At 35.4% G+C, this 24,258-nt stretch overlaps 4 protein-coding genes and 1 pseudogene across 4 annotated transcripts; 2 read left to right on the top strand and 3 right to left on the bottom strand.

The window, feature by feature from the left end:
- The first annotated feature begins 142 nt into the window (after positions 1–142).
- Positions 143–3,260, top strand: LOC142544942 (calcium/calmodulin-regulated receptor-like kinase 2; annotated as a pseudogene).
- Positions 3,261–3,604: 344 nt separating this feature from the next.
- On the bottom strand, positions 3,605–6,737 carry LOC142549639 (rhamnogalacturonan I rhamnosyltransferase 1-like). Its single transcript, XM_075658732.1, has 8 exons — positions 5,821–6,737; positions 5,629–5,696; positions 5,422–5,510; positions 5,173–5,338; positions 4,798–5,087; positions 4,516–4,720; positions 4,256–4,413; positions 3,605–4,003 (listed from the first exon to the last, which is right to left on the bottom strand). Exons 1-8 carry the CDS (start codon positions 6,134–6,136, stop codon positions 3,778–3,780), a joined length of 1,518 nt encoding a protein of 505 aa, XP_075514847.1. The 5' UTR covers positions 6,137–6,737; the 3' UTR covers positions 3,605–3,777.
- Positions 6,738–10,517: 3,780 nt separating this feature from the next.
- On the bottom strand, positions 10,518–11,997 carry LOC142515561 (uncharacterized). The gene is made up of 2 exons (XM_075619805.1): positions 11,650–11,997; positions 10,518–11,547 (listed from the first exon to the last, which is right to left on the bottom strand). Exons 1-2 carry the CDS (start codon positions 11,810–11,812, stop codon positions 10,643–10,645), a joined length of 1,068 nt encoding a protein of 355 aa, XP_075475920.1. The 5' UTR covers positions 11,813–11,997; the 3' UTR covers positions 10,518–10,642.
- A 4,445-nt stretch (positions 11,998–16,442) lies between these two features.
- On the top strand, positions 16,443–21,724 carry LOC142549489 (tRNA (guanine(26)-N(2))-dimethyltransferase 1-like). Its single transcript, XM_075658493.1, has 12 exons — positions 16,443–16,829; positions 17,205–17,498; positions 17,625–17,712; positions 18,115–18,236; positions 18,729–18,868; positions 18,951–19,023; positions 19,591–19,679; positions 19,778–19,883; positions 20,000–20,212; positions 20,838–21,032; positions 21,157–21,234; positions 21,390–21,724. The coding sequence occupies exons 1-12, from the start codon at positions 16,671–16,673 to the stop codon at positions 21,624–21,626; spliced, it is 1,794 nt and encodes a 597-aa protein (XP_075514608.1). The 5' UTR covers positions 16,443–16,670; the 3' UTR covers positions 21,627–21,724.
- A 98-nt stretch (positions 21,725–21,822) lies between these two features.
- LOC142549566 (putative UDP-arabinopyranose mutase 1) lies at positions 21,823–23,770 on the bottom strand. The gene is made up of 4 exons (XM_075658615.1): positions 23,369–23,770; positions 22,848–23,098; positions 22,557–22,725; positions 21,823–22,438 (listed from the first exon to the last, which is right to left on the bottom strand). The coding sequence occupies exons 1-4, from the start codon at positions 23,681–23,683 to the stop codon at positions 22,127–22,129; spliced, it is 1,047 nt and encodes a 348-aa protein (XP_075514730.1). The 5' UTR covers positions 23,684–23,770; the 3' UTR covers positions 21,823–22,126.
- Positions 23,771–24,258: the final 488 nt, after the last annotated feature.

The following is a 24,258-nucleotide window of genomic DNA, read 5'->3' as shown; positions in this document are numbered from 1 at the left end:
ACGATCAAGTATATCCTGGCTAATCCCACTACAAATTAGAATACATTTGGACATATATAATTTTGATATACTATTTAAAGTAATAGTTGGAGATATTAGGAGTGGAGGGTGTCGGACATTTCCTTATTTTTGTATTCATCCCATGAATTATATGCTTGGGAAGGGTGAAGTGGAGGAGTTTGATGAAAGAGAGGGCGGGAGGGATTTGCTCACTCATGGTAGGTTGATTTTACCAAGCTCGGTTATGCTTTTCAATCAGGATACTTTTCACTCGGTAATTTTCTTTCTTGTTTTGGGATATACGTCACATGTAGCATTCAGTGGAATAATGAGGGAACACAGAATTTCACAACTATTCTTGGCCAGGGTTCATTTGGCCCAGTATATAAAGCCACAATGCCTGCAGGTGAAGTGTTTGCTGTAAAAGTTCTCGCTTCAAATTCCAAACAAGGGGAAAGGGAATTTCACACAGAGGTAGCGGCAAGATCCTTAAATGTTCACCCGGATATTGAAATATAAACTGAATTTCACGTCACTCCTCCAATCAACTACCCTCACTTTACGATATGCATTTATATTTTTAATTCATCATTTGATATTATCCAACAAGAAAGTCCACCCTTGAATAAAGAGATCATTCACTTTCCCATTGAGGGAATACATTTTAGAACAAATTGAAACGTTATGGACTAAAACATAAAAACTCGACCTAGTGACAAAGAAATATTTGCAATTAGGAAATAGGAAAATTTTAGAACAATATACATTGTGTCGTTTTTAAAACATTTTCCAGTTCAAATAATAAACTCACTCCCAATATGCTGCCACTGTCTGAACTTGATCAGCTCCTTAAATGACAGGAATGTTAATGCTACTATTTCTCATCCTAATGGGAAGGCTTATTTTGCCATTTGAGCGGATAATATACAATTCCACAAAGTATGTGAAGAAAAAAATTATTTTATCATGAAATACTAAAAAAAGTAAGAAAACATATAGTTCAAAGGGCACCTTGGAGAAAAATAAATATAAAAAGTTAACGAATTTACTGTTTTGGCTGTATTTTTTTCTTTCTTAAAGTTTTTACCTGGTGAGATAAACTGCATCAGATTCACTTTATGTAGATGTTCAATTCAGTTCTTGATGTTATGGTATCTACCTTTTCTCAGGTTTCTTTGCTAGCTAGGCTGCATCACAGAAATTTGGTAAATTTAGTTGGATACTGTGTTGATAAAGGAGAACACATGCTAGTTTATGAGTACATGAGCAACGGCAGTTTGGAAAACCTTATATATGGTAAGTTAATACATATGATCTGGTCTGCTGAATACTATTACGCATAATCACTATTATCTTATAGCATTGCCTTTGCCACTCTCACTATGTATTTGAATAATAGCCAAGTGGAAGAATAAAACTAGTTATGTCCTATTATCCATGAATTAACCAAAGACACAGTGAAGAGGATTTTGCAAAATTTGAAAGATGTGATGGTTTCCATAATGTCCAACCGCAGTAACGAGTCTTATTGACTTTGATATGGTGTTGTTTGGGGCCATATGAATAATATCAAGAGTCATGTTCATACCTAGATAAATCGATGTGGGTCATGTATCATCTTCTTGTATACTTTTATGCTCAACTGGTTTTTGATTCATCACACTTTATTTTTGTTATAAGAGCGAGAAAAGGAGGCGGTATGATGACATTAAAATTAACGTTAAAAGGTCTGTTCTTTGACTCATTATATGTTGGGTCTGTTCTATCATGACAAATTCACTTTTTTAAGTCAAATCTTCTCTGCACAAGTAATTTTATGTTATGCAACGAGTTAAATAATTTGTTTCTGATCCAGGCCATTCACATGCACAATCTATAATGGATTCTAAGCTTTTCATTTTGATACTGTGATTATGTTTTAGTTTCTTATTTAATTTTCATGTACTACGTGTTCCATATGCAGGAAAACGAAAAGCCGGAAAACGAAAAGCTTTTTAAATAGATTGCCAAACTCCATATATTCATCAAGAAATTTTTCTCTCTCCTCGTCTCTGGTTTCTTTACTTATATTGCTCTTGATGGTGGCAACTTATTTTTTTATCCACACAATTTAGGTGAAGACAAACTAGTGGACAAACTAGTGTTAAGTTGGGATGATCGGCTACAAGTAGCACTAGACATTTCACATGGGATTGAATATCTTCATGATGGGGTACGCCAAACGATATCATACTTAGTTACCTTTTTTACAATTTAGAGAACTGGCCGTTAAAATGGTTTCGGATTTCTTGTTGTGTAACAGGCAGTGCCTCCTGTCATACATCGGGATTTGAAATCAGCTAACATACTGCTGGATTCCTCCATGAGATCTAAGGTGAATCACAAGTTGCTAGAACATAGATTTCTCTATAGCAAGATATTGATATTCCGCATCTTGGCTTCCTTCATTAATAGGTTGCTGATTTTGGACTTTCCAAAGAAGAAACCTATGATGGCCGTAATTCAGGCCTTAAAGGTACATATGGGTATATTGATCCCGTGTATATATCCACGAACAAATTCACAACAAAAAGTGATGTATATAGCTTTGGTGTTATCCTTTTCGAGCTCATCACTGCCATCCATCCACACCAAAACTTGATGGAATACGTCAATCTTGTAAGACTCTTGTCATCCATTTCTCTCAGTTTTATGTGACTCTCGCATTACTTCTCACAACATAAACCTTGTATTCTAACTTTGTGTTTCCGTTTCCTTTCTAAGGCTGCCATGAGCTCAGATGGTGTAGATGAAATTATCGACGCTAAAATTACAGATTCGTATAACACAGAAGAGGTGAGGACTCTTGCCAAAATCGCTCGCAGGTGTCTACATAAAACGCCCCGAAGACGCCCCTCGATCTCAGAAGTTTCACAGGGCTATTCTAAAGGTAAAGCAAAGGCGCCTTGTCAAAGAAGATACAATGTCATTTGCCGGAGAAGATTTTTCGAGAGCTGTGAGTAGGATAGAGTGTCAGCAACTGGAATTGAACAAAATCGCCAGCATCAGTGAAAGGCTAACATAATGAGGATGGTTTGGTTTGTGATCTTATTATTACATTATTTTTGGCGAAATGATATTGGTCATGACTCGTGACGAATGTAAAGTAGGATGATAACTGCTGATAATCAACATACAAGTTCTTGATATTGGTCGTGACTCGTGACGAATGTAAAATAGGATGATAATTGCTGATAATCAACGTGCAAGATCTTGATTTACAGTTTTTGAAGAGTAGGGCTTTCATTTCCTTTGAACTAACGTGTAAAAATATCTGAAATGATGGAAATGTTGTTCGAAACTGTGGGGCAATGGTTAGTCTCTAGAAGAGGACTAATAGAATTATCTTTTTTTTTTTTCATATTCGAGATTATCAAATTTGATTACCAGTATCACTTGGATAAAGTGGCATGAACCTCTCCCTTCGAGGAAGAGACGTAAGTTTGAATCCGCACATCTGTGGTTTCTTGCGTTAAACATTAGGTTCATAACTAAAATCTGAAACAACAATGAGCCAAAAATTTACGTCAATGATATGTAGCTATTTCAGTCAAATATTGCTAGATAAGGACGAAGATACAAGATTTTATTTCACTTGCTTGCCAAAAAAAATTTCATGCATCCCACTAAGTCACAGGGTACAATTTGTATATACAAGCTGATAAACAAAAAATGTAAAAGAATCAATAATATCAGTAGAATAACGCACACAAGCTGTGTATGATCAGTGGAAACTTTCTAATCGATCATAAGACATTCATGTGGATTGGCATAGAAGTAGTATTCTTCTTTTGGCTTCTCAAAAATGACGACACGCTTCTCTGGTCGTCCCACTCGGTTTTCATGGGATAGTTTCACGGAAGATGAGAATTCGTCCCAGCTCAATAGTCCGATGTTGTATTGATCGATCAGATCAACCAAAACTCGCCGGTTTAGTAGAATGGTCTTCTTAAAATCAAGAAACCTGGAAGGATTATAGAAGTCTTACAAACGTAACTATGAAAAAGATGATATCTAGTCTAGGATTTAGTACTTGTCACTTTTACTAAAACTCATAATTGATTGTAATTGTATAATTTAAGTGTTTTTAATCTTACCATAATCAAGGCACAACATTTTGATAGTTGTGACACTGATTGTCCAACTTAATAAATCAGCTAAAACATAGAAGAAATGAAGAATTCATCACATATAAATCACAAGAATATAAATGTACCTGCGATGTCCTTCTACAACTTTAGCCATATTTCCATCATACGTCGGTACAAATATATCACTCTCCAACGAGACTAGATAATCCAAAGCTGCCATTTGAGATGAATGGTTCCGGAAAAACATTAAGTCGGAGGGTTCCAGCAATGTCTCCTTTTTTACCTATTGGTACAAACTCGATTAGTGGTCAGAAAATGATGTTTTAAAGTCCAAATACATGAAAATAGTCATTTCGGGATCAAGCATTAATGGTTCACTACTAACCATGTTAGGAAATGCCTTGACCATACTTCTCAACCTCCTTTCTCCACCATAAATTTCTCCAGCAGCAATATATATTTGAATGTTACCATCAATACCTAGTGCAGTTAGTATCAGAGCAGTTTCTTCCGGTGTCAAAGGGCATAGACCTTCCTTCCTTTTAAGTTCGGGATCTATGGCTTTCTCCTTCCATAAGGGGTTATTATATCTAATTGTTAACCATTTATGCAGTCAGCAAAAGAATCTGGTTCAGTTTTTTACATGTAGAGACGGACACTTTCTTACCTCATTGCAGTTAGCTCATTCACTTCCTCAGCGTCACAGCCTCGAGTACATCCAGAAAAAGACAGCATATCCATCTCGTATCTAAGATGGAGAACCAAGAAATGACCATTTTGCCTCAGCATCCTCACGATTTTTCGGCCCAATTCTTCTATCTGGGCAGTGAACTTCAAAGAACTAAAATTCACCCGACACCTTAGCCTCTGAATCTCTAGTGGTAACCCATTATTAGCGAGCCGAGCATCCGTTCTATTCAAGCGAACAACTTTATACTTCTTAAGAAGAGGGAGAATCTGCCAATGAAAATCACAACATGAATTCCATCATCTAAAAATATTCATTCAAGGTACCAACTCCAAATTTTCTAAGAAAAACAACCTGAGACTGGTAGTAAGAAATGTTCGACCAACTAACAGGTGGTAACTCATAGAACATTCCCAGTTCATTTCTTTGTTTAAGCCTAGGGGGAAGCTCTTTAAGTATCCGAACTTCATCCCTCAAAGATGCAATGAAATGATCAACATCAAATATGTCCTGGAAAGAACTAAATGGAGAATATATTTTTAGCAACTATAATGATGGTAGTCTAACGTTAGAACTTAGAGAAAATACCAAATTTCCATCTACCTCGTATCCGCCCAAAATGAGGTTTTATCCAATTCTGGGACAATAAGTGTGACGTTAAGGTATCTTGCAATAGAGACCATATCACATATCTGCAAAGCGAACAAGTAAAAGCAACCGATGATCAAGAAATATCTTTGGAAGATGTACAAAATCGCACCTGATTTTCAAACATCTAGTTATCATGATAATCAGCAAGAAACAACTTACAGCGGCTCGCATTTGGTTAAGGCCTCCATTGCAAGAAACAATAAGATATCCATTGTTGTTGTACACCCCTGGAAGCAATACATTCAGATTCACATTAAGAAGAAGAATTACGAAGCAATAAGGTAAATGACATACAAACAATGGACCAAATAAGTTACAAGATTCAACATCTAATGTCAAGAATGAACTCACTCTTTGGAGAATAATGAACTTTAGGTTGAACGAACGACATATTGGTCGATAAGCTCATATCATGGGAACTGGAACAAGAAGGCCAGCTTTTCAATAACCTTGGCCCCCAAACTTCTCCTATCGCCACCAATTGAATGATACATGTCCACAGCAATAATGTAGTGATTAGCCTTATAATCCAGAGCTTCATTCTACAATGAGACACCCCAAAAAACTTGGCATCTTTCACTTTCTCTCCACCTAAAAACTTCATGTTTATATCCCAATGTCCACCTTTCTTTTTTCCATTCTCATCGTTATCCTCCACTTTACACATTTTGATGATACGACCAAAAAAATTCAGGCCAAAGACATGAAATTCCGAAGACCCTTGACAAAAATTTGGTGTCGATGTGCTAATACAGTTCTAAAGAATTAAAATACTAGTTCTAATATGGTTCAAAATCAAATCTTGAGACTAATTAGAATTATTTTAAGAGAGTGATTACGCAAAACGAGGCGAATCTAAGTCTTTAATTATTATACTATCATTAAATAAAACACATCGAAGCACAGACACAGAAAATCACGATGCTAACTAACGACGATCTAACTTATTTATCTTGAAAACTACTCTTTCCAAACTCTCATTTTCATCAAAACAAGAATACAATGCGAAGCATTCAACTTAACGCCATCACAGAGTTATTTGTGAATATGAACCAGCAGCGAAAAATGGGAAAACAAAAAAAAATGTTCGCGGGGTGAACAAGGCGAATGGAGGATGAAAACTGAGAGACTGGAAGACCCTTCTCAAGATTTTGGATTCCCCTAAGACTGCTGGAAGATTTCCACGATATGAGACTCGGGGAAGAAGGTTAACACAAATAGGCAAGCGCACACAGAGGACAAAAACTTGGTGACCGTAGTTATAGCGTCGGTGTGGAAATGTTTTTCTATGAACATGATGATTAAATTTTTTATTATTTTTCTAAAAGAAAACGGCATTAAAATTTGATTCGCAAATAAATTATTTCATTAAATATCCAATAATGGCAATAATATATATATATACAATTTTGATATGCTGCATACCTACCGTGCACACCTTTATGAGCATCGATGAGGTGTCATTCACCCATTGTATGCACAATTTTTCTATATTTCATTACATCCAATAGGTGATTGACACCTCATCGATGCTCACATAAGTGTGCACGGTAAGTGTGCAGCTTATCAAAATTGTATATATATAAACCCAAATTATCTCGATATATATATATATTATTGAGATAATTGGGTTTTTATTAAAAAAAAACTAACATATTTGGCAATAATGGCATGGTCACATTTCCACGGACAAACATTATATCACGGGCAAGGCAGGCCTCCAGATTTCGAAATCCCATGTACTCCCAAATTTGAACTGTCAATTATTTGTTTGTTCCCGAGTCTAAATCTATAGTCCTGATTAATAATTATATGTACTTTATTATCAGATTAATCATCGTGAAATTGAACTTCAGTCTCCAGCTGTCGATTTTTTTTGTGTTTAATCTCAAGGATACTTTTTTAGTAGTACATTTTCACATGAAATGTATCACATTTACACATGAAGTATACCACATTTTGTATGACATAGTACCACAATTTTGTGGGTATGGAGTGAACCCAAAAAAATGTTTTGATTCGTGAATTTTTCACCAACTTCCCCATTAATCATATTCATAATTATATGTAAATTTTTAATACTGAAAAATAAGATACAAATTTATCTCAAGTTTATTCAAATTTAACTGTAAGTTTATTACAATTTTACCCACGTTTAAATGATCATAGTACTAACTACATTTTTTTTTTATCATATTACTTTCAATACAAGCAACTAATTATGAAGCATCATAAATTTTAAAAATAGTTAAGATTATTATATTCAAATAATTATTAAAAGCTCTCATAAAAATCATCTCAAACATATTATTTTGTCTACTCTATAATATTTTTTAAAAAAACAAAATCAATGGAATTAAGTCCCACCAATTTATACTAAGTTGTTCGATTTTCTTCCTCTGAAAATACAATGTGATTAATTTTTCAAATAAAAAAACTAAGTCTTGTTAAAATGTTACTCAAAAGATTTAAAATTGGTTATATGTCTGGTTCACAAAAATAACTATTATTTAACTAAAAACAATCAAATCGATAGTTGAGACGACGTTTCGAGAGTTAGAGATTTAAATGTAATAAATACATTCTCCAATAAAAATAATAATCAAATATTGGGGGAAAAAAATTTAATGGATACCTATTCAAAACCTTCTCATGATCTCATTCAACACTCAAAATAGATCAAAGTAACATTTCTCTACAACGATAGAGAAAACAGAAATATCGATGTAATACTAAAGTCGAAAGGTATAGAGCAGTTGCCCTAAGTATTCATGGTTTGATTTCTTAAAAAATTACGACGTCAAACTAATTGAATGATTCAATCAAAAATAAAAAATAGCAAACAAACTAAATCAAATTTCTAAATTCCGAATTTCCAAATTAAACCAATTTGATCCCCTATCTCAATTTAACCCCGGTAGTTGGGGGGTTTGTTTCAACCTACCCGTGCAGGCAGTGCCTGCACGGGCAATGAACGGCCCGGATCACTCCACATGAGTGATTCGGGCCCACCTCCCTGTAAAAAAAAAAAAAAAAAAACTGGTTCGAAAAAATCCGAGCCGTTGGATCGACCACTGCAGGCAATGCCCGCAGGGGTAGGGTCGACCGAACCGTAGTTGGGGTGTGTAAAAACGGTGGAAGAATGGAAGTGCTCCATTTAGTCAAAAACCTATTGGTGGACACTAAGGAATTGGTCAATTTAAAGGGAATCAGTAGGTGAATAGTCTTACTCATGTGTTTTATTTTATAAAAAAAAACTTAAAATAAAAATAAAAAATTTATTGTCTCAATTAATTTTAATTCAACCATTACTTTAGTAATGGTGGTCACAAGGACTCAATTTTATTGGACGACAAGTCATCTTTCGTGGTAGGTGTAGCCAATAAGGCTATAAAAGATTTAATTGGTTGCGTGAAAACTTGTTTCTTCTTCGGTTCTTCCACCTTTTTACTTTTTTTAAAAAAAGAAAATAAACCTATTTTCAATATAATATAAATATATATATATATATATATTAGGGGGTTGAAAAGTGGAAAATGAAAGTGATTTGTGTATTAAATAAGAAATAAATGTATTTGACTTTGATGGGAAAGTATTCGGGTGAATTTTAAAGTTTCTAATGTCAAATAATTTAGAGCTATAGTTATTTTTATTACTAATAACATTCCCCCACCCCGCAAATGCAATAACGTAGGAGCATTAACATCGATAGGTGGAGGTATTATATAGGACCATACGTACCAAATTGGTACAAGAAAATAATTTGATCACGTCCCACCGGTGCATGAATTTAATTCGAATGCTTTCAAATTATATATATTTGTCAATTATGGAATATTTATTTAAATTATCGAGCTACTTTAGAAGAGATATTTAAAAATTTATCTGAAATTTGATCGAACCTACGCGTGAAAATTTACGGTTTCGAATTTGAGTTTGAGCCCGAGTATAACAATATCTGGTTGATTGAAAAACTATGACCTAATTTACAAAATGAGGCCATCACTCAATAATTTACGACGATGTAAAGAAATTGGAGTATGGGGACTTCGCCATATGTAGCTAATGCTCAAGGCCATTGAGAAGAATTTATTTGTCTAAATAAAATAATTATGTCAAATTATAGGCCCGATTTCAATCTTATCGGCCCAATTCCTCCTCGGTTTATTCATCTTAAACTCATTGCTACGGTTTACTAGGGTTCTTGAATTTCATTTAGGGCTCGAATAATATAGGCTCATCTTTATATCGTTTTAGCCTTACTGATTTTTAAGAATGTGCTAGAAATGATTGAATTTCAATTATAAGTATACTATTTAAAACGAAATAATAGACTAATTCTTAAATTCACACTTTATTAATTTACACATTAGTAATAAAAACTAAATGAATTTCAAATAACATAATTATTGGGTGAATTGAGAGAAATTCATCATAATCAACATGAAATATCATATGAACGTGTAATGTGTAGATTTGAAATTTATGATCTTACTTCTCTAAACAATAAAAATACATTCGAAACCCATCAATTCAAACACAACATAAATATATTTTGAATTAATCTCGACTATATATATGAAGGATACCATTATATTAAACTAAAGTCATCCAACAAACAGCGTGGATTTGAAATATATGACTTCAAATACCTCAATCCAGATACGTGTTCAGTGTGCTAGAGATTTAAAATAATTTGATGGAGAGACAAAGTAGCAAATAACGAATATATATAGATGCATGCTGTAGATTTGTCATTCTTCTTTTTATCATATACTTGTGTCATCTAAACATTATATTTTCGAGTAGGTCTCTTATGAGATGGTTTTATGCATCTTTATTTGTGAAACGGATCAACCATACCGATATTCACAATAAAAAATAATATTTTAGCATAAAAAGTAATATTTTTTCATGGATGATCCAAATAAGATATCCATCTCATAAATACGATCTATGAGACCGTCTCACACAAGTTTTTGTTATATTTTGTAGGAAAAAAAACTACAGAATAAAATTTGTTATTTAATATGTCTAATCTGAAACATAAAAATAAAACCTCAAAGGTAAACAAGTATCGACGGAGTTTATTTTTTCAAAGCAGTATTTAATTATGCATGTGGTGACTGCTATATATATATATGTAAACTGTAAGATCAAGGGGAGCTTGAAACTACAGCAGGCGGCACTCCGGGAAACCCAGGCGTTGGCTGGAAGGGAAACGGAGGGAAAGAGATGTGAAAGGTGGCGGCAGTGGCGGAGCTGATGGAGTAAAACCAGATATTGGCGGCAGCTTAAAAAACGGGGGTGAAGGTGGCGCAGGGAAAACTGGAGGGAAAATAGTAGTTGGCGGGGAAGGAAATACAGGCGGAAAAATCGACGCAGGTGGCGAAGGAACAACTGAAGGAAGTAAAGATGGCGGTCGAAGAGGGTTTGGAGGAAATATATTCGGTGGGTTGAACGGATTTGGTATCAACGGGATTTTGGAAGTTGCAGGCAGATTTATCTCTTCATCAGATAATTTGGGTGGCTTTATTGCAGTTTCTATACCAGGTACGGGTGGTAAATATGGAATTCCGGGGAGTGGCGGCAGTTGGGGAAGCTGCGGCAGCGGTGGAAGCCATGGAAGCAGCGGAAGCGGCTGGAGATGGCCTAAAACAGGTGGATTATACAGCGGATCTTGAACTGGTTGCAAAAATGCGGGGTCATTAGCGTTCGAAACCATCGAAGATTTGCCACCATCAACACTTTGTTTCTTGAAATTCCCGATTCTCAGCTTCTGATCGCAAACCTGTGGCTGATTCAAAGGCTTGAACGTGAAAAATCCTGCAGAGAAAATGTGCACGCCTTCTTTTTTTGATTTAAGGTTCAACGATGTAGAAGTTGCGGTTGCAGCCACAGCACAGTAGGGTTCATTGCTGCTGATTAGCTTCACCGAACAGCCCTTGATTTTCTTGACATGTTTGCTTACAGAGAAAGGGAGATCAACTTTGAATTCTCCATGATTATCTGTCTTCACTTCTTGCCGAAAACTCGGACTTGATCTCGTGTTCATGCATTCAACCGCAACAGTTGCACCTAAAACACAACATGCAAAAAATCTAAGCAAAGTCCACCTTCGATATCGAATTGAAAATCGAAAATTTTGTTTTAATGAAGAAGTTTTAGATGAAATGAGACCTTCCATAACGTGGCTGGCTTTGAGGAAATCCTGGTGGAAGCATGTATCACAGTACACAGTTCCTACAAGAACTGCAGATGGAAGCTTCTTCTGATTCTTGGATTCTGAGCAGTTGATATGAAAAGCTAAACCAAGAAAAATCAGTGGCCAAAACAAAGACATCTTGAAACATAAAATCAGCTCTATAAAACTAAATCAAAAGTATCGATTAATTTTCGAGAGAGAGATTTTGTAAGAATTGCATGCTAAAATTCCTCTAATTAAATTTATATTTTGTGATGGAGATCTATGTTTTGTAAGAAAGGAGCTATCTTTTTATATTAGGTAAGAATAAGGGGTCTTAATGTCATTCATGAAGAAACAAGTAAACCGCAACAAACTAGCAGCAGTTATTAGTAAGTATCAAACAGGGAAATTTCATGAAGTGTAAAGAAGATAAATAAAATATTCAAATTAATGTGCAAAATTCTTCATTAGTTGAATTTTCTGATTGAAAGTTGGGGTCCAGTTAGCTCACGAGATGATCAAATCTCTCACAAAGTTCATGTGTCTTTGTCTAGGTTCACATCCCAAACGTGGCGTAGGTTACATTTGCATGAATTTGCTCATCAAATTTTTGCATGTAGTTCACTTCGTCATGTGATTTTTGTGTGGTACTTGAGTTTTGGTAGGGTCTAGATAGATTAATGGTAGAAATAACTTAATTTTTAATACGTATAAATTCATTTTATCTAAAAGAAAATTGTGTTTTTGAACCTGTACTTTTGACTATTTACGATTTTGGTAATTTATATATATATATATATATATATATATATATATACCTGAAATTGAAATTTTATAATATAAAATACAAGAATAGATAAATATACAATAATTTAACGAGATTTTGTTGTTCTACGAGTCTTTGACGAGTACAAGTGGTTGACAGTACCCATTGTTTTCTCGGGATTATTCCATCCTACCCCTCTGCAGGCACTTGCAGGCAGTGCCTGCAGGGATACATCCAAGGGCCAGAATTTTTTCTGGCCCAATTTTTTTATTTTTTATTTTCCCATGAAGTGGAATCCCAACAATTCATATGAGATGTGGGCACTGCCCCCACACCCAGGATCGAACGAACCGTTTTCTCGGGAATTCTAGTTCTTCACGGGTTCACATCCATCAATAATTCCCTTATTAGGTGATATATATAACTATATCCAATATTATATTATATAATGTTGATGTGAATCTTTGCATCTAGTCCGAGTATACAACATTCTGTCTAATAAACAAAAAAAATCATTTTTTAGCGACTGTTTTTTAAATTTGCGACGATTTATACAAAAACCGTCGCAAATAAAATATTTGCGACATTTTTATTAGCGACGGTTGTTCTCTAAACCGTCGCTAATTACGAGAAATCATTGCAACATTTAGCGATGATGACTTTAGCGACGTTGCGAGAAATCGTCGCTAAATGTCATTAGCGATGGTTTTTTCGTCGCAAAAATCGCGCAATTTTTTTTTTTTTTTGGTAGTGTAATTTAGAAATTTCATGACTAATGCTGCTTCGGTATATTTGAAATTCCAAAAATCTTGTCAAATACAATGAAATTGGGCATAGCTAAACTTTGTCTGGTGCTAATATATCAGGAAGAAATTTGTTTTTCTTGTTAATAACCCAATATGAATTTCTTTCGAATTTTTTTTAAATATGTTATATTGAATGTTTTTTTCGGAATTTTTCTGTCTAGATTTTCCTTTTTTAATATCTTCAATCAATTTACTTCATTTTGTGAAAAATAAATCAGTTCAATGTGGACCAATTCATGCTCCAATTGAAAATTGGGACCAACAATTTTCAAATATACATAAAATCAAATTCATATCTTATACGTTTATATAATATTTTATGTTAATTAGTCAATTTCACTCAATAATAATATCATTTGAAATCCATTTTATTTTATACTTCTAATGTGTAAATAAATAAGAGATTAAATTTATGATTTTGTTTATTGTTTAATTGTAAATAATAAAACTATAATCGAAATACATGTTAATCGAAATACATGTACACCCGGAAGATTTCAAATTTTAGTTGGTTACAAACATGTAAATCTATTGTATAGAAGAGTCCCTTGGGAAAATTTGGTTTGGACCCTAGTGTGAAATTTATGATCATAAGTGATTTTTTATAATTGTGTTGTTTAATCGGTAAAACTTATTTAAATTATTGTTATATCTGTGCCTCATTACTTGAAAGTTTGATTCTTATTTCAAGAATTGGTGATCACAAGATTGTGCATATGTTACTATTTTTTCAAGATCAATTAATTGAAATTTTATTTTGGTAACAATCATCAAATATGAAAATTTAATTTAATTTATATTAAAACAAAAATATATTATAACTGAATTAAATAGCGAGAAACAATAATACAAATTGTGAGGGCTAGTATTGAAAATAAAATGTGATGTCAATTTCAAGAAAAAATATCAATGTAAGGACAATTTGAAAAATAAAAGATGGTGGGAGAAAGTGTTATAGTATTGATAAAATTGTAAACTCAAGGCTACGGTTGGTTTGAGGGATAAAATAATGAAATGATTAAGAAAGAAATGATAAAAAAAATGATTGAAGTAGATAATGATAAAATAATATTATGTTTGGTATGATTGTCAAGAATGTGATAAATAATAATATTTTGATGAATCGAAAAAATTGTCTTTCTAGTTTTGTGATGGCGGTGGTCGCCGGTGGTCGGCCGGCTGGAAGCGGCGAAGGCGGCGACGGTGGTCCGGCTATCGGCCGACCGACAAGAGGAGGCGGCGACGGTCGGCCGGCGGCGGGGGTGGTCGTCCGGCGGTCGGTGGATGAAAGTGGTTGTGAGTTTGAATTTAGGAGAAGGGTAAAATTGAAAAAATAGGATGTATTAAGAGTGTGATAAATAATCCTAGAGGGTGAGTAGTGATTATTTTATCACACCTAATATAACATAATCATTCATAGGAGGGATTGACTTGGTTAAATAAAAAACGTACCAAACGTGTGATTAGGTGGGTTAAAAAAAATAAACCTACCTAATCATCCAAACCAAACGCTGCGTTGAATATAAAATAATCATTAAATTTAATTTTAAAATTTTAAAAGCACAAAATGTTGACACGTTCAATCGGGTTAAGGCACATATCGAATCTAGAAACAAGGAATAAGGCCCAAAGTAATATTCTATCCACTATAAATAACTAACCAACCCCTAATTAAGAAGCTCAGCTTCCTAAATGGAAATCTGTGGCGGCGATTTGCTTCAGCTATGTCGGAGGGGACGGCGACAAGGGATCGATGAGCCATCGGAAACATTTGGGTGGGTGTCATTTGAAAGGATTGCTTCAAAATCCCTTTCCGATTCCACCCATACCAAAGGCTTCCGATTCATCCTCCCCTTTCCTCCCCTCTCTTCCATTTTCACATCCGATTATCTTGGGTATAGATCTTCTGCGTTACGACTCCACTTCTCTGTTTTTTTAACCTTTTCTACTACAGATTATACGGTATAGAGTACGTATTTTTGTTAAAATCGGGATTTATCACTTTTTCAATTTTTCAGCTGGCTTTATCTTGTTTCCGTAGGCCACCATCACCGTGTTCTGGATTATTACTTGGAAAAATTGTTCTACAGTAGTTCTGAAAAACGGATCTGCAGAGCCACCCTGGTTCTGTCTGCTTATTTTTTATCAAGAAGCAAATTATTACTAATACCTAATTTCAAAAATTTAGATTGCGTTTGAACGAAAACAATTGGTTCATAAGATCATGGTTTTGTCATCGTGGTCGGAGAACGGAAATATAGAAATGAATGACAAGAACAGGTGCCATCGTGACAGATTAAAATGAATGTGCAACTTTAATATTGTTTTTTAGGGAGTATTGGTGAACCAATACTTTAAAATGAATGTGCAACTTTGAATGGAACAACGATTTCTCAATCGTATTTATGTCAATTTTTTTCCATTAAGGATCCTCCAACTTATCTAATTATTTATATTTTTGTTTAAAAAACGTCAATCGGCTCTAAAATGTCAATAGAACTGGTAATACTTCCGACTACGAATTGCTAAAATGATAAATTATGTAATGTTAAATTGGAAAATAATAATAAATATTTTTTAGATCCAACTGAAAAATAAGAAATTTGTCGCACAAAATACGTGAGATTGTCTCAGATAGGGATGTAATCGAGCCGAGCCAAACCGAACTCTTGAATGTTTGAGCTTGACTTGTTTATAATCGAGCCGAGCTCGAGCTTTATTTAACGAATATATTCATGGCTCACGAGCTTATTCAAACTTTTATCGAACCGAGCTTAATAAATATGAACTGTACATTTAAATATTCATTAAAAATAAATTATACATTTAAAAAAAATATAATATTCTTATTAAAATTTGTCAATTTATTATATTAAATAAACTTAATAGATTTTTCTATATATTTCATAATTAATGTGTTAAATTAATAAATTAAACATCAAAATTTTCATCTAAGATATTATTTATGAATTTACCAACGAACATGTTCACAAGCTAACGGTCCGAATATTGTAGAGCTTGAACTTGGTTCGTTTATCTTAACGAGCCTTATTAAACGAGCTCAAACGAGCTTTTATCGAATCGAACTTCGAATAGCTCATAAACGATTTGGTTCATTTACGTCCAAAGTCTCAGGCAATTTTTTTTTTAGATTTTAAACTCTAAAATTATTTGTTTTATTCAAACAAATCAATGGATGGGAAAAAAAATCCATTTATTCCTTAACCACGTTTTGTTCTTGGCCGTTTTTTTGTAAGCACGGAATCCGAGCACTCACTCCAATCATGTTGCCACACACATACAGGTAGGGTTTTTCCGCTTTCCAAATAAACCCATGTACTTGTAATTCAAAACTCCAAGAAGAAGAACCCTCCTAAAGTTCCCGAATTTTGCGCTCCTCCCTCGCCGCCAAGAGTCCAATCAATTGTAGTCCGCCGAAGAGATGGGCGGCGCTGGTGAAGTAATCGTGGATGAACGGGAAAAGCATAACGGTGCCCCTGCAGTGGAGCAGTTTGATCTCAATGATTTCATCGTGATTAAAGAAGGGAAGGCTGAAATCTTAATGCACACCAAAAATCAAGTTTTTTTCAATAAAGCCCAGGTGCCTTGTTAAATCTTGTGTCACTGTTTTTCGCTGGAAGATTGTGTTTTTCGCGGTTGTTAATCTATATTCAGTGGGTGGGAATCTAGTCGTTTGCTACATTGATTTAGTATTATATTACTGTTAATGGATTTAATATTCCATGTCCCTTGATTAATTATTTGAATTACTAGCGGTTTTCTTTCAGGCCTAAGTACTTTCTGAAAACTCTGAAGTTTTTACTCTTGCTTTCGTGAATGATCATATAATTTCTGAGAGGCTACTCCCAACTAGAGTAACTTCAGGCTTGCTCATTGCTTTAATTACCTCACTTTCCTTATTTATGATCATATTGTTGATGTAATTTGAGGTTTGCATTCATAATAATTATGACAGGTTAACAACAGAGACATGTCCATTGCGGTTTTGAGAACATTTATATCAAAACACAAACAAGAGCACGAAGCGATGATATCCAAAAGAATGAAAACTAAGCCCAAGGTTGTAGAGGAGCCTTCTGTTGAGCCAGAAGGCATTACTGATTCCATTCCTCATAATGGGAAAGATAATGTAAAGTGTGAAGTCTCTGAAGAGATTTCACAAGAGGGACCTTGCAGCATCTCCAAAAATGCGGCTGCTAATCACCTGGAGAACACTCGGAGAGAATTGACGCCACCGCGAGTTCTTGAGGTTTTTTTTATCATTTCATTTTATCATCTTGCTGAATTTTCTTTCAAGAAATTACATATGGTATGATCATTCAATCAGTTTTGTGCAATAGTGTTTTACATGAGTGCTACAATTTTGAATTCACAGGCATTGTCGGCCTCTGGACTTAGAGCTTTGAGATATGCTCTTGAAGTTGATGAAATTGGTCAAGTTGTAGCCCTGGACAATGATAAAGGCAAGTTCATTCATTGTGTGTAGAAAAGGAAAGCAAGCTAAGGTGGAAGACCCATATTTATTGCTGGTCCATTGAAATTTTGTGAAAGGATATTAATTTTCGTAGATGAGGATATTTTTCTCATTTTACGTACCCATACATGTGCTCTGAGTCCTCTTACAACCATGCACAGTTTACTTCTGGGAGAGTCTATATAATTCCTAGATAGAAGCTTCCCGTCACTTCGGCATCATTGATTTTGTGGGCCCCTCTTAAAAATTATGAGGGACCGCCGACATCATTTTTTAGGATCCAGTGGCTATGATTTAGCCACACCATAGGGGTGAATTTCACCCTTGTAGCATAGATTATTCCTGTATCATGATGCGATCTCGTCAAATGCTAATATTACTCCTTTTGCAGCATCTGTGGAAGCTTGCAGGAGAAATATAAACTTTAATGGTTCAGTAGCACGCTCGAAGGTGGAATCCCAGTTTGCTGATGCTCGAGTTTACATGCTTACCCATCCAAAAGAATTTGATGTGGTATGCTTAATAACTTCATCAAAAGATAAGTTCTTTTGTTGCATGTATTTACTGATCAGAAGGAGGACATTTGCTAAAATTCGTTTGTCATTCACATGATAAGGATAATACTTGCCCAGCTATATACACAAGCAAGAGATGCAACAGTTTTCAGTAAAAGTGATCACTGATTACATTTGAAATGAATTAGGGGTATCGTATGGAGAGTTTTTGAAGATAGTCCAACAATCCCATAATATCGATGGTGAATATATTTTGTATCAATTATAATATTGGCAATTTAGTCAGTACTCGAGCACCACATTTATGATATTTTCTCTGTAGACTGTAACATCTTTACAAAGTACATCACTCCAGGCTCGGCTTTTATTTCTGTCCCATGTTTTGGTATTTTATAGAATATAGCTGTTAAAATTCGTTGGCTTTTATTTATTTGTTTGTTTGTTATGTTTTGGTGAGATATACTCTCTGCTCACTTTGACATTATTGCAGGTTGATCTTGACCCTTATGGTTCACCATCTGTCTTCCTAGACTCTGCTGTCCAATCGGTTGCAGATGGAGGGATATTGATGTGCACAGCAACTGATATGGCTGTGCTGTGTGGGAGCAATGGTGAGGCATGCTACTCCAAGTAAGATTTTGCAATCATTGAACTCGTAGCTATGTGACCTCAAAAAGTAGCCATGATTAATAACACAACTTGTGTGGAGTAGATATGGCTCTTACCCGCTGAGAGGAAAATACTGCCATGAAATGGCTTTGAGGATTCTTCTTGCATGTATTGAGGTATGTTTTTTAAATGAAATTTTAACCTTCATATTTAATATTCACGACCAAGGCTATTTTTGAAAACAGAAAGCTGTGAATTGTGATTCTGAATTTTTGTATCAGCTCCATTTTTTGCTTACTTTCTGTGCTTGATATTATTGTTTTTCATTTGACATGGTTGCTGGTTTTAGTTGGTTGGTTTGATTATGTCTTGATCGACAACAAAGTGGAAATAGTTATGTTTTATCAAATTACCTCAAAACAGCTCCTTTATTATCTCAGTCATGTAGTGTATGTAAAATACAATTTTATTAAAGATGAAGGTCGTGTTCAATTTGGTGGTTATACAATTGGTCAACTTACTTATCTCAAGGAAGTAAGGCTTCAATGGGGTCCATGTGAAACACTTTTTTTATTGGATTGAATTTTACTTGTTACCTCATGAGCTTATATTCCAAAAATAAATTAAAGCAGTTATTCTTACTTTAATTGTCTTTTAGATTGTTGATACAGCTGATTTTATATTTCTTCCTTCATGCTGTTATTTACGACCTTCTGACACATGAATACTCTTTTGGAATACAGAGCCATGCAAACCGTCACAAGAGATGCATTGTTCCCATATTATCTGTTCAAATGGATTTTTATGTACGAGTTTTTGTTCGAATATACAGGTGAGTGTTTCTCCTCCAAGATTGTTGATCAGTATTGCCAGGTGGTTTGATTAGCAATCTGTGTAGTATTGTCTACTTTATGGAATTGTTGCTTACAGTTCAGCAAGTGCGATGAAGAACACTCCGTTGAAGCTCTCATATGTTTATCAGTGCACTGGTTGTGATTCTTTTCATCTCCAGCCAATTGGAAGGACTGTCTCGAAGGTATACAAATCTCGCCTATTATTTGTTCAACGTAATTCATCATCACATGATGCTATCCAATTCGTATCTTGAATAATGTGCATGAAATGATGTTTTCCCCCTATTTATTCCTCTAGAATAACAATGTGAAATACCATCCTGGATTTGGTCCTGTTGTTCCCCAAGTGTGCAGCGACTGCGGCAAGAAATACAACATGGGCGGGCCTGTATGGTCTGCTCCAATCCATGATCAGGAATGGGTAACTTCAATTTTGGCGGATGTTAATTCCGCGAAAGATAATTATCCTGCTTATGATAAGATTTCAGCTGTATTGACTACTATTTCAGAGGTATGCCGCCTTTACTTGGCAAACGTTTTGTTTCGCTCTAGTTGGTTAAGATTTAGATATTAATAATAAAACAAGCTACTCCACATTTCTTTGCTGATTATTGCAAGATTGTAGAAATACATTGCAAATTGTGTTGATGACTTCTCTTGTTAATGGGAATCAATCACCATCATGGGAAAATTAATTGGCTGTAAAACAATTGATCACTGCTTATGTTTGATACTTAGAACAAAGTAGCATTTTTCATATTTATTATCGTAGAATCTGTCGTGTTCTCCAGTTTTCGTGGAATTGTTTTTATGCTTTAATTTTGAATATTTTCTTGAAATCCCGAGCTTAAATAAGGATCTTTTTAGTTGAACCCTTTTAGTGAGCTGCTTTTCAGAAGTCCAAAAAAAGTTCCAAAAGGAAGCATCCTGGTTTATTTCAAGTTTACATTTGGTTTATGATCTCTTCGTGTGAACTGCCAAAGTTTTGAGGGATTTGAGCAAGATATTTTGCTGCATTCATTTCCATTCATTATTTTAAGTATTTCCAAATATTGTGAAGAGAACGAAGAGTTTGCAGCAAATTTATACCGGCAATCTCTGGTTGTGTTCTTACTTGATTCTGATCCATTTTACAGGAATTGCCTGATGTCCCTCTGTTTCTGAGTTTGCACAATCTCGGTGCAACATTAAAATGCACATCTCCTTCAGCGGTTTTATTTCGTTCCGCGGTGATCAATGCAGGGTATCGTATATCTGGAAGTCATGCCAATCCCTTGGGATTAAAAACAGATGCTCCCATGAATGTGATTTGGGACATTATGCGCTGCTGGGTAAGCATAGCATATTTCCATATTCGTGCAAATACCCTACACAGATTTATCTTCGGAAAAGATGGTTTCACAATTTTAAATTCTCGATGCTTTTTGCTTAATTTGATGTTATCCTTCTATTTAGGTCAAGAAGCATCCTGTGAAAGCTCAGCCACCTGATCAGGCCGGAAGCATAATCCTTGCCAAGGAACCTGTTTTGCAGGTAATCAGCAACACCCTCCCCCTATTTCGAATCAATTTATACGTCCCCTCATCGATTACGTTCTATAATAAGCTTGAAACAACATTCAATTTAACTGAAAAAATTACCCCCCTTTAGTGAGAAGCGTGTTAAAACTTTGTTGTACCTTCTTGCAGGCTAATTTTGTACGAGCTGTTGCTTCCCTTAGCAAGTCTCAGGTGAACAAAGTTGCTAGATTTCTTCCAAATCCTGAGCGACATTGGGGTCCTAAGCTCAGGGCCGGTCGTAAGATTACTAGCAAACACATATCTCTTCTTGGTGCAGAAGCAGTCAACGGACTAAGTAATCATAACGAAGAAGACGAGAACCCAAGCAAGCGTATCAAGACTGAATGCTCTACCCCTAATTCATGATTTTAAAAGATGTCCTTTTTATCATTTGTTCAGTGCCTATATTAACTTTGATGCGAAGATTAACTTTATAGTCACTTTGTCGTCTTTCCTCAGCTGCATTTTCGTTGCAAATTTTACCCGTCTTGAATTAAAAGTCGAGTTATTTTTGTCACATCCTTGGTTCTCTGCCAGAGTGGTTATGTTCTTTAAGAATCACATTCGTGGCACTTTGAGGACTTTAGATAAGTGGGAAAATAAAAACATATGTTAACAAAATCATTGAAAAATGTTCATTTGGATACAGCAAAAGCATGGATATTGCCTAGGATAACATCTCAGTTTGTAAGAACAGTCAAAATTCAACTTGCACACACCATTGTCTATGATCGCGACTGATAGAAAAGTAAATGAGGAAAACTCCAACACTACACTCTTTTCAACTAAACAGTAACTAATAGAGACATATATATAAATTACTAGAGGTCTAATTCAACGATGCTTCCCACTTTAAGGAACCTCGTTTACTTGGCCTTTACAGGGTTGAGCTCATCCCAAGCTTCAATCCATGTCTCCATAGCATCTGCCAGCTTCACAAAATATGGGTCTACTTCTCCAAGCTTTTTCCTCACCTGTTTAGCAAGTTCGAGGTAACACTTCTGCACAGTGGTTGACTCCTTCGAAAGGGTGGCGGATTGGAAGAATGGGATTATTTCCTCTTGCCAAAAGATTCCTTTGTACTCCTTTTTAAGATTCACAAATGGATTGCTAGCTTTGCTGTGCCATATGTAAGGGAGCCCTGTTTTCACTCCCAATCCCAAATGATCACAGATAACCTACACGATGATCAAGAACAAGGAAACAATCAGAATACCTAGCACGCTTGATGTCCTGAATCGAACAAAAGTCATGGTTCTGTTAATACGTGCTGTAAAGTGTAAAAAAATATCGTACCTTGATACACCAGCCTGCCCACATGTCGTCGTATCGCCCGATGGGCTGACCATCACCCATGAGTCCGAAGTACATTGCGGGGCCGATGAGGTCTCGATCAAATCCCAGGTTCATGCCACACATTGGAAAAAGGGTGCCTTTTGGTATGGTCAAAACTACATCAACATACCTATATATGCATATCCCACAAGACACATCAAGGGAACTCATACAGCCTACCTTTTCTGTTATAAATGTTATTACATATCTTGTTTCACGTACGTAAACGAATGTGACTGAATGGCTTCATACCTAGTGTTTCTCTCGAGAGGCTTGACAAGCTGTGTAGGAGCATCATAATCAGGGATGTTCAACCAGAGGCCGTGAGAAACGGCCGTTGGAACACCCTCTCGGAGACTGAAAGGGTACCCACGCACAAAATCCGCGCCCTCCCTGAAAGGATCATACAGCGTGTTGAAGAAATGTGGAGTTGATGGGGAAAGCAAATTCTTGATGTGTTGTTCGAGGGCGTTGATGTCTTTACCAGATGGATCTTTCGCAACCTACAAACAATTCACCATTAAATATAAGTAAAAAGTTCTAGATTATGCAGCGCACGAAGAGTTGAGTATTTATAATACAAGACACGACTCACAGATCTTTTGCTACCTAGATCTAATGCGCCATGAAACATCACACAGAGAAGGTGAAAATACTATTTCTTCCATATCACTCAGTGAACTAATCGTATAGGTTATTATGTTTTCTTTATAGACGACACTATTGTCATATTTGCTTGACAAAGGTAACGAGTGCATCCAATGTTCACTTACAAAGCAGTCATCATCAATGGTGTATATGTACTTCTTCTTGGAGACCATGTATCCGAAGCAACGGCAAGCAGAATCCTTGAAGGAAATGCAGGACGCTTTGGGGCCAAGGATCTTATTAATGTCGTTCCGATTGTAGAGTTCGTAGTCGAAGCCATCAGGGACCTTGATTGTCTTTGAAGGGTCACCATCTTGGACTATGATCAAGTGGTACGGCTCAAAGAATGGTCTCCACATCTCCAAGAAATCAAGGTTTCGGATCGTCGGTATCACGATGTCGAGCTCATTCTTCAATTGTGGTGGTGCGGTGGTGGTCATGGTGGCGGACGGTGGAGGGGATAGAGAAATTGAAGTATATGGTGGTGGTGATAGGCTTTACTAAGTGTAATGTAATAACGTGATGACAATGGACAATGTCTTTGTCCAAATTAAGACGGTACGTTATTATATGGATCATGGGTAACGTGTTTGCACGTGCGAGAGCGGCGGGATAGGCACGTGTGAAGGGTGTTTAATTTGGAGATTAACTTGTATGGTATGGGAATTGTTCAAAGTGGCAGTTGACCTATGTTTTTGGGAGACCTCAAGCATTCTCGTTTCTTCTTCTAGTCTGGTTTTTTTTTTTTTCAAATTTTTTATAATTATTTTCATATTTATTTATCTGCATTTATGTGGTGGAATTAAAAAAAAGGATATTTTTATTCATAGATATAAATAGAAATATTGGGAGGGACATCATTAAGTTCGTTCAAAATAGATACAAAATTCAAATAAATGTACCACAAAAAGCACAAAAAGCTTGCCTAATTATATTTGAGAGTAAGTCTCTTGTGAGACTGGTCTCAGCGAATCTTTATCTGTGAGACGGGTCAAACTTACCAATATTCACAATA

This window comes from Primulina tabacum, chromosome 1 (assembly GCF_025594145.1).
Source record: "Primulina tabacum isolate GXHZ01 chromosome 1, ASM2559414v2, whole genome shotgun sequence".
NCBI lineage: Eukaryota > Viridiplantae > Streptophyta > Magnoliopsida > Lamiales > Gesneriaceae > Primulina > Primulina tabacum.
The sequence above is the reverse complement of the archived record's forward strand: the minus strand, read 5'-3'. Positions and strand labels throughout refer to the sequence as shown.

Excerpts from the sequence above, each read along its gene's own strand:
- LOC142549639 (XM_075658732.1), bottom strand. The coding sequence starts at position 6,136 with ATGTGTAAAGTGGAGGATAACGATGAGAATGGAAAAAAGAAAGGTGGA. Across the intron at positions 5,697-5,820 it reads AGTTCATTATTCTCCAAAGA|GGGTGTACAACAACAATGGA; the intron begins GTGAGTTCATTC and ends TATTGCTTCCAG. Across the intron at positions 4,414-4,515 it reads TCAAGGCATTTCCTAACATG|GTAAAAAAGGAGACATTGCT; the intron begins GTTAGTAGTGAA and ends TTGTACCAATAG.
- LOC142515561 (XM_075619805.1), bottom strand. The coding sequence starts at position 11,812 with ATGTCTTTGTTTTGGCCACTGATTTTTCTTGGTTTAGCTTTTCATATC. Across the intron at positions 11,548-11,649 it reads AGCCAGCCACGTTATGGAAG|GTGCAACTGTTGCGGTTGAA; the intron begins GTCTCATTTCAT and ends GTTGTGTTTTAG.
- LOC142549489 (XM_075658493.1), top strand. The coding sequence starts at position 16,671 with ATGGGCGGCGCTGGTGAAGTAATCGTGGATGAACGGGAAAAGCATAAC. Across the intron at positions 16,830-17,204 it reads TTTTTTTCAATAAAGCCCAG|GTTAACAACAGAGACATGTC; the intron begins GTGCCTTGTTAA and ends TAATTATGACAG. Across the intron at positions 19,884-19,999 it reads TTGGAAGGACTGTCTCGAAG|AATAACAATGTGAAATACCA; the intron begins GTATACAAATCT and ends TTATTCCTCTAG.
- LOC142549566 (XM_075658615.1), bottom strand. The coding sequence starts at position 23,683 with ATGACCACCACCGCACCACCACAATTGAAGAATGAGCTCGACATCGTG. Across the intron at positions 23,099-23,368 it reads CCATTGATGATGACTGCTTT|GTTGCGAAAGATCCATCTGG; the intron begins GTAAGTGAACAT and ends AATTGTTTGTAG. Across the intron at positions 22,439-22,556 it reads GGGCAGGCTGGTGTATCAAG|GTTATCTGTGATCATTTGGG; the intron begins GTACGATATTTT and ends ATCATCGTGTAG.